Here is a 10,374-nt window from a genome sequence, read left to right as displayed (position 1 = left end):
ATATACTATGGTTTGCAATAAATAAAAATTCAATGACTAATCAATATCCAAGTTTCTCCTATAAACACAGGGTGGTTTTTGGCCATATCCACCTCAGCCATATCTCAGCAAGGCGACCTTCAAACTAGGAGCTTCCTTATATTACAAGGGGACCACCACATTGATTGAGTTCAAAAATCTTTTTACAGCCAAACATGAAAGCTAGTTGTGCATATTATGCAATCACGAGAGGCAAGTTCATGGGGACACTTGGACAAGACTGCATTATGCGTTAACATCAGGATATTTGGGCATGTTGGCCAAACTATCCATGCATGTAAATTTTCCATGTGGAGAGTCTGTTATGATTTTTTTGGCTCATTGTTTTACAACACTTACGACATCTTTGATATTTTGACTATATGTTGGCATCTCGATCGGTTGTGACAAAAATTCACACTTAGGAGTAACAATTCACTCACTCCTAGGATTCTACAGAGCCATTGGCTTAGAGCGTAGACATTAGAGGTCATGAATAGAAAAGTATTTTTTACACAATGCCAAGGCCAATAGGTAGTTGTTAGTTAAATTCTATCTACATCATTGTTTATTTTTCCAAAAGGATCATTGTCATTACTTGTTTTTAATTTTAGACTTATGTTATTCTATAAATATGTGAGCATTTTGGAGAACACAAAAATGGAGATACTATGTTATTATTTTTTCCATATAGATATATATATATATATATATATATATATATATATATATATATATATATCTTTTTGTGTTAATATTTGTTCTCTCATTCATTTGTGTTGTTTCGCTTGAGTATGGAAGCTTAAGTTTTTTTCTTATGTTGAAGGACTAGGAGCATAGAAGCATAGCCCAACCTTGAGTAGGGGCCCACTCAAGGTACGGTCCTATGGAAGTAATCGTTTTGTTAATCTATAAGTATACTTATGATTGTTTTTGCGTCACTTTGAGTTTTAGTTAGTTGCATTTCAAGTACATGTGTTACTTTATTTTTCTATCTTGTGTGATATTTTATTTTCTAGTAAGTATGATGATTTATTTTCAAGGACATGTGATTTCATTATGTATGGTTTTCTTAGTGTAGTAGCTAAAGGAAATTGGTATCCTGCTCTATGCACAGGAGCTGCAAAATCACATGCGACAAAATTTCTTGAATTACACCCAATGACATTGAGCTTACCATTAGAAAAGTTTGGGTTCTTGATGTTCCATGTAGTTTTGTTGTGTACTGTCTTGAATTAGACGAAGAAGGTTCCATTTGGTTGCATCCACATGTTTTCCTTTATCAACGAGGGCATCAACTCTACTAGTGAATGTTGATTATTTGTGTAGCAGTGCAAGGTATTCCCACATGCCAAAGAGGTCTCCAAGTCAGCCTAAGAAAATTAAAATAATATTTTTTTGGGGGGCACCAAGTCAGCCCAGGAAGACAAGTCAACCCAACTCTTGAAAGTGTATGTCCTTTGGGTAAATTTATCCCCATTTGACTAGTATATATAAGTAATATGACATCTAATTTTCTCCACCAAGCAAGCAAGTTTCTTCTTCATATTTCTAAGGTCTCCTAGATAGACAGATATGTGGAGGAAAGGAGGAGTTGACTATTTTGACCCGGTTGTTTCTATCTCTTTTGACTAAGTTTGAACTAAATTAATTGGACTCTTTTGGGTTGAGTTTGACTAAAGTTGATCGAGCCACAGGAGGGTCACATGTGTGCAGGATTTTGACTAAAATCAACCATAAGAGCCACAAGGCCGATGTTTGATTGTTGGTGAATTATTTGACCAGTGTTGACTTGTTGCTACTTGGACTGGCATTTGGATTTATACTTGCCACATATTTCTAAACAAATTGTTAATTTTAAACCTTGCGGAAGGATAATTTCTCCTTAGAAATTTTGTTGGGATTTCTCCTAAGATTAGGTTTCCGAGGGTAAAAATATTGTCTTTATTGTGCATGGTTTTCTTTCTCTGATCTTCACTATTTTCGTTGCATTTATTGTTGATAAAGTTTGAAGTGTAATTGCTCAATGTTATTAGTGGCATAAGAATATTGTGCGAAGAATCATTATGTAGTAACTATTTGATAGAAAATATTATTCTACTATGCTCTTGTAGAAAAATTTAATAGCACAACTTAGGAAGTTTTAATACAACGGAAGGATACACATCCCCAAGGATGCCACATGGAAACCAACTTCCATTCCATAGGAATTTCCTCATTTGAAGGCATGAAGACAAGACTATTATTTAAGGGGGAGGGCATGTTAGGGTCTTGCCCCCCTAACCCTTAAAGTAGATAGAATACTATGATTTACTATGTAATTAAGGCCATCATTAGTAAATTAGGCTTATGTAGTAGTGTGAACACAACTATTGTAAGAAGGATTACTACAAGGTTTCTCTTACAAGAAAGTTCCTTCACTAGATTGTTCTTACAGGATCAAAGTAATATAAATGGAGGTAGAGCATTATAAGAATTGTTGTAGTTGAGATCTGCTCCATTAGGAGTCGCCCCCTCGAAGATTCAAGGTAATGACACACCCTTAATAATAAAGGTATTCTATTTTGGCTCATGTTAGCATCATGTTCACTATTCTTATTACTTTCTATGAAATATCTTAATGTTATTTTCATTTCCTAACTAAGTATTTATATTGGGTATGTTACATCCAATGGGAAACCCATGTCATTTCCTAAGTTAATGTATTATTACTCATTTATCTCCTTTGACTTATTAAGCACTCAAATCATTGAATGAGTATGGGATGAGTAGTTATATGCAAGAGGTAATGGTCAATGCCATCTCACCTAGTTATGATATCATGGGCTAAGTACAATCATTGTTGAGAAGCGTGAGAGTCAAGCGACATTGGAAGAGACAGAGAAAATTCAAATTGAGAGGGGATGTAGTTTTCATGTGGTAGAAAGGGAAGGAAAAGTAGATTTTTTTGTGCTACAAGAGGTTGTAGTCATACTATGTGTTGAGAACCAATTTTTAGAGTTGGGATTGACATTGAGAACTGTGTTGGCATGGTTATGAAAATTTCTCATTGAAAAATCACCCAAGAGTTTGAGTAAAGGTTGTTATGAGCACTCCTATAATAGATTGATTTCTTGGAGCCCCCCGCTGAGAAATTCCCAAGTAGTTTTGTGCTAGATCCCTAGAGGGGATGGAGATTATTTGAGGGATTGTGGTGTAGACACGAAATTGTTGATGGATTGTTCAGCAATTGAAATTGTTATAAAAGTCATGTAACTATGTTTTTACTAGGTATTTGGTTGTGCAAGTGGATAATAAACTCAAAGGAGCATGTCTATCCTTGTGGACCCATAGCCCTAGCTTTGAGGTAGCTTGCTATTGAGATAAATGGAACAAAAAGCCTATGACTAGGAGGAATGTCGCTCATACGCAACTAGTTGGTGAAAATTTAACATAAGATAAGTGTTCAAATCATCACATTATTTATTGTGTTGATGTTGTGTTTAAATTTATTATGTTTTATTATGTATTTATACATTTGAATATTGGTAATGCTTAACTAGTTTGCATTAGAAGATGTTTTCATGGTCAATTATATAAATCCAATTAACATGTTGCATTCATAAAAATATTACATTGTTATCAAAGTTGTTTTTGAGAGCAACATAGCTCACTAAGACAATTAGACATATTAATTAAAACCTTCACTACCAATAACAAAATTATCCATTAAAAAAATATTTTATTTATAAAATAAATTAAATTAAATTACTTTTAAACAATTAAAAAATATATTGTAATTTTTTTTTCCTTTTATTTCTTTTTATTTCTTTTTTTAACCCTTTTTTCATAATTTTTTATTAAAATATAAAAAAGTTACATTATTTAAGTCAATATATGGAAAAAAAAATATATATATATATATATATATAATATTATCCCTACAAAATATATATAATAATATCCATACAAAATATACATATAAAATCACTACAAAATATACATATAAAATCAAAAACTAATTGAGCCAGTGTAAGAAATCAACTTCTATGTCCTTTAAAAAAAATTCAATAGTCCATAATCCATATCCTAATCAATTTCATTTTCAATTTTATATTTATATTCCTCTTCTCTTTTCTTTTATATTCACATTCATCTGCTTCATTTTTTATTTTTATTCACATTCATATTCATATGCTTGATTTTTTATTTATAGTCTTTTTTTATTCACATTCATCTCCTTTCTTTTTGCTTATTTTATTTCCTATTAATATATTCATATCCCTTTATTTTTAACTTGTTTTCCTCCTATATTATTTAATGTAGGAACGTGCGTTGGTATCCTTCAGTTTTATATTTATTAAATCAAATATTAAAATTGATAACCTGCACGAGAAGCTCACAAATCTTACTTTACACTATGCTATATTCGGGTTGGTGTGGGCTCAAGGTCACGGGAATAAAGAGGTCCTACTTTACAATATAATGAAATATAAAAATATAAATATAAAATATAATGAAATATAACTTACTTTACACTATGCTATATTCGGGTTGGTGTGGGTTCAAGGTCACAGGAATAAAGAGGTCCTACTTTACAAAATAATGAAATATAAATATAAATATAAAATATAATGAAATATAAATATACAATAAAAGTTGCAGTTTGTTGGTTAGTGAGCATATTATTAAGGTATTCTTGTTTTTGTGTAGGTGTCTTAATTGTGTGTTGTGTTTGGGAGTAGTGAAGTTGTATTTTGAAAATATATCTTGGCTCCGTATCACGCGAGTATGAGTATAAGAGCATATGCATTATGAATCGCAAGTGAAAAAAATTACTATAAAATAAAAATATATATATAACAAAAAAAAATTGAAAATTATAATACATATTTAATTTATTAATTATTTTAATAACTAGTTTTAAATTACTATAATTATTATAAAGCATAAAAATAATTTCGAAATATTTGTTGTGTTATTTAATTTTATAATATTTATGCTCATCAAAATGATAGTGAATAAAGAATACTTTTGTATAGTGTTTTAAGTATAAAACAAAATTTAAAAAAAAATAAATATTTTTTTATTATTTTCCTTGAGATTTGAGCAATCAAATTTAATTGAGTAATAGAGATTGTTTATTTTATGTTTTTATTTTCATGTAATAAAGTAAAAAAAGATAATAATGATTTCCCAATAAACCAAAATAAATAATAATGATGAAGAGTAGTTATCATCATAACCAATTAAAAAAAACTACACATAAAATAATCTCTTCACATCTTAACTTTTTAATTTAATTTTTAATTCATTAAAAACTAAATTTTAAATCAATTTAACCACCATCATCATAGCCAATTAAAAAAAACTACACATAAAATAATCTCCTCACATATTAACTTTTTAATTTAATTTTTAATTCATTAAAAACTAAATTTTAAATAAACTCAATAAATGGTAATGAAGATTAACCACCATCATCCTAGCCAATTTAAAAAAACTACACATAGAATAATCTCCTCACATATTCAGAGGCAAATTCCATTCCTTAATTACAACCAACCCTCGACTTTTCCAAATCTCCATTTGTTTTAAAAGGACAATGAATGCCAGCAGATAAGGCATCGCCTTGCCACTCAAGCTACCATTATTGTCACGCCAACAGCTTGCCTGATTTACAGTTATAATGAAATAATGAATAGGGCGTACTCTTTCTGGCTAAAAACATTACAGGATTTCTCTGTAACAATTTTATGAAACACTGGAAAAATGCATATACTGCAATTACAGTCGCTGCCCAGAGATCTCTAGCCCTCCTTTCTCGCAGCAACGTCCTTGGTCTCATCTGCTGCAGGGCTAACATCGACCGAGATTACATGGTCATTTCTACCGCCATTCGCATGCCCGTTCGATACAGGATATGAAAATGTGGGCAGATCTTCAACTTTCTTCGTTGTTATCGCCAAGTAGAAGATTATGTTCAGCATGACTGTGACCAAAGACAATGAAGCTGCTGTAGCAAAAATGCCAGGCTTCACGACATAGCACTCGTCATCGATCCACTGGTTTTTGTATGGTTGCCTCTGGTTCATGCTCGACCCGGCTACCAGAAGGAAAAACGCAAACGCGAACGTTATCCTGCAAAAATCGTCATACAATGATCAGTCGACAATGTTTCATGATAATCGCTTTACTTTCAACTGAAAAAATCGTCCAAGGAGCAGCTTTTAGCAATGTATAGTCTGAGGATTGGATCATAAAATTTGTGGAAACCAAGCCTAAGTAACTTAGTTATGGATAGTCTTACTCAGGATTAGACCACAAAATCTGTGGAGACCAAATTTACCAACTTAGGCCTACATAGTCCCTCTCGGGATTGGACCACAAAACCTGTGGAGACCAAATCTACCTAACTTAGGCATGCATTGTCCCTCTCAGGATTGGACCACAAAACCTGTGGAGACCAAACCTACCTAACCTACCTAACTGCCTTGGGACTTCAGCCTGATCTAATGTTGTTGGATAAGAATGATTCCACAGAGAGTAAATTATGAGTTTCAAGGTTCAAATATCATATTAACTTGTATGGTAACATTTTGGATAAGTGTTGAGATTTTGGTAATATGAAAAGTGATGTAAAATGTTATGTAAGTTATAAAATGCAAATTTCAAATCTTCCAATATTTACAGAAAAAAACATAATTAAAAGTTTCTTTATTGAAGAAGGAAATTGGGAAATCATGATTGTGATTAAAAATCTCCTGATTGAAGAAGGAAAAAGTTGTTGGAAATCATGATTGTGATTAGACCTTTAAAAAAGCTCTCTTGATTGATTGAAGGAAATTGCTGTTGGAAATTGTGATGTTAGATGGAAAAAAATCTCTTAATTGATTCAAGAAGAAAATCGCTGTTGGAAATCACATTTGTTTGTTGGAAATCATGATTGTGATTAGACCTTTAAAAAAGCTCTCTTGATTGATTGAAGGAAATTGCTGTTGGAAATTGTGATGTTAGATGGAAAAAATCTCTTAATTGATTCAAGAAGAAAATCGCTGTTGGAAATCACATTTGTTTTTTAACAATCACCCACATCTCTTGATTGAAGTGGGAAATTGTTGTTGGAAATCATTATTGTCGTTAGACCAAAATCCCTGTTTGTCATTGATCGCAGATGAAATGATGGTTAGTCAGTATCACAATACACAGGGAGCACTGGTTTATCCAATGTCCAAAGATTTCCCCAACATGAACCAGGTGTGTATGAAACTCCTGACTTATTGCTCTGATACTACTTATTCTAAATCGCAATTGTCATTAGACCAAAATCCACAAAAATTTATCAATAACTGCATTGCCAAAAATAAAGATCTGCAACAGAAAATCTATGTAGTAAAACATAAAGGGAAAGCTGATTTATCCAATATTCACAAATACAAAACCAAAACTACAAAGATTTACATATAATCCCATTTTGACATGGTCACTGCTATTAACAGAGTCGAAAAAGTGAATGTGAATTGTAATCTCAAATCATACAAAAGTCTACATTTATACTATTCTGGCATTGACAGGAGCAGGAAAATCACAGTCAAATACAAGACAAAACAATGACAGTAACATGGTCACTGCTATTAACAGGGTCGAAAAAGTGAATGTGAATTGTAATCTCAAAATCATACAAAAGTCTACATTTATACTATTCTTGCATTGACAGGAGCAGGAAGATCAGAGTGAAATACAAGACAAAACATTGACAGTAACAGTGCAGAGAAATTGACTGTGAATGCAAACAAAATATACGAATAAAAATTAGGAAAACCAATCCATCTACCATTCCTATATTCAAATTCATCTGAACACTTCGTAATCATTACATTAAAAAATTGAAAAATCATACGGAAAAATGATTTACAATATGAAGACAGCATGCGTACCAGGACATGAACAAACTAAGTGTGGCTATGGATATGTTCCGAGAGGGAACTTTGTTCACATTTCTAGTACAGCAGCATACGCAGCCCCCCATCGCATTGGCTGACAATTGCGCAAGCAGAAGTGCTATTGCTGCAGCAGTTCCCAGGGCCAGAGCAGGGCTGCTTGGAAGGGTACACTCTCCATGTTCATATGTCACTTCAGAGGCCTAATTCACATTAAAAAAACCAGAAGGCAATCAATAATGGCGTCCACAGAATTATGCTTTATTTTTTTGGGGGTTTAGGTAAGGCTAGCCTCTATATTGGATAGAAGTATTCCAATTAACTCATAAATGGAGGCTTATCATCAGAATTGTGCGAAGTTAGTCGAGTCTGAATACTCTTTGGAAAATTTAATTCCTCCAGTGGCTTACCACATAGAAGGCAATTGATCTACCTGACACCAGGTTAACAAAAACATATTGGGAAGCAAACCAATTTACCTGGGTATGTTTGAATTCTGCAGCTATTGCCGTGCTCAGGGCGATCAAACCCAGAAATCCCAAGAACAAGCAAAATCCCAAACGGGTTGTCTGCATATGATTCATCCTCGGCGCGGGAATTGGAATTAATCAGCGAATCGACAATTTTGATTTCGCTTGGGATAACTCTGCCTGCTCTGCAACTCCATCAATGTAGATGAGTTGCTTCACAGATAAACGCTCACATTCTTGGTTGGCACCCAATCTCCATCGCTGGTCTGCGACAGTTACACGGAGTCCTTCTTACGGAGTCTTTCTTTCCAATGCGCGCCAAGCTTGTATGGTGACTACTGGATTAATCAATGCAACACCCCTTCCCTTGTTTTGCTCGCAACCACTCATATTTCATCAACCGCCATATGGGCCTTCCCTTGTTTTGCTCGCAACCACTCATATTTCATCAACTACCATATGGGCCCGTGGGTCTATGGTATCTTTGCTTTGCGCATACTCCATCTCCAATGCTGTTAAACAGATTCAGTTAATAATGGTTCCATCGATTTGGTAATGGAGAATTAACCAGATGTGAAGTAGCTCCTGCCCGTTGAAAGTCTATACCTATTCGCCAAAGCGTAAGGTTTGTTCGCCCAACTTTGATGGTGTGGGCCTACTCCGTGCAGATACTCTCTCCCTATCGAAAAAAAATGAAAATACTCTCTCCCTGTAGAAAAAAAAAATGAAAATGGATTCTTTTTTCTCCATAAATTTTGCAAATCTGCCCCCATGAATTTTGTAAAATCTGTACTCGTAGTCTGTTTCACCTAAGATATCTTAGATCCAACGTTTCAGGTTGAAATCCTGTCTACCTCATCCATTATTCCCCTCAACTAACCAACGTTTCATGTTGAAATCATGTCTACCTCATCCATTATTCCCCTCAACTATCAAATTCCATAGTCCCAAACATATATACATGGGGCTAGCGCCATGAGGGGAAGACATCATCTCCACATTGGCAAGAAAGGGAGTAACACCATAATTGGCCTACTCCTTAGTTCATCATAGTGCATTTATGTGTACTCTAAGCATAGCTCCAATCACTACTTTTGGCTCTAATCAAGTTGGTAATGATGATGTTAGTGTAGATAACATCATAGACATTAAGTACCAACAATAGTTGCACATTTCATTGCATGCACCTACACACTTTAGTGACAGATGTCGAGTTTTAAAGATGTAACGCATTCCATTACCCTCATTTATAAAGTGTCATTGCACCCACCCTTTGGCATCGCATGCATGCTTTAACACCCTATACATGCTTAGGACCATTATGGAATCGTATTTGGCATGCCTAACACCCTTAGTTGTGCACACCAACACATGCATGTCAACAACAATGGTTATGCAAAAAAGATGAATAGCTATTGTTCACATTGATCTAACTTAGTAATGTCAAAGTTAAGATAATGTAATGGAGAAGTGTCATATTGAGAGGTGGGGGTCTTGGATTCGGATATTAGATTGTGTGATTTCTTATGAAGGAAAAAATGTATTTTATCGAAGGACACAACATTCATTATTGTAGTATAAATGTTGCCTTATTATATATCACTTTTTTAAATCACTTTGAACTAGGTCAAGAAGGCACATAACATTCATTATTGTACTATAAATGTTGCCTTATTATGCATCACTTTTTCAAATCACTTTGAACTAGGTCAAGAAGGATGATATAAGTGTTTGACACTTCTATGAAAACTTGTTAAATGGTATGAGGTTGCATGTATCTTGTAGTGTTTAAATGAAGGTTTGAGTTACATATTTGTGGGACACTTGATTTTCCTTGAGGATTATGTAAGTTTTATAGTTTCCTAAAGATTACTTTTTTTAAGTTGCCACACATAGGACATGGATTTGTCACACGTACTACATGAAGTTGGGGTAGCATGCTTACTTGGCCGAAGGGTAAAATTATA

At 33.6% G+C, this 10,374-nt stretch overlaps 1 protein-coding gene across 1 annotated transcript; it reads right to left on the bottom strand.

Annotated features, from left to right (window-relative positions):
- Positions 1-5,507: 5,507 nt before the first annotated feature.
- On the bottom strand, positions 5,508-8,787 carry LOC149255384 (protein MODIFYING WALL LIGNIN-1-like). Its single transcript, XM_089460470.1, has 3 exons — positions 8,417-8,787; positions 7,935-8,140; positions 5,508-6,138 (listed from the first exon to the last, which is right to left on the bottom strand). Exons 1-3 carry the CDS (start codon positions 8,519-8,521, stop codon positions 5,808-5,810), a joined length of 642 nt encoding a protein of 213 aa, XP_089316596.1. The 5' UTR covers positions 8,522-8,787; the 3' UTR covers positions 5,508-5,807.
- Between the last annotated feature and the right edge of the window lie 1,587 nt (positions 8,788-10,374).

This window comes from Pinus tabuliformis, chromosome 7 (assembly GCF_031772625.1).
Source record: "Pinus tabuliformis cultivar Carrire ecotype Pingquan chromosome 7, CPIR1, whole genome shotgun sequence".
Taxonomy (NCBI): Eukaryota; Viridiplantae; Streptophyta; class Pinopsida; order Pinales; family Pinaceae; genus Pinus; species Pinus tabuliformis.
Note: the sequence above shows the minus strand (reverse complement) of the source record. Positions and strands in the feature narration are given on the sequence as shown.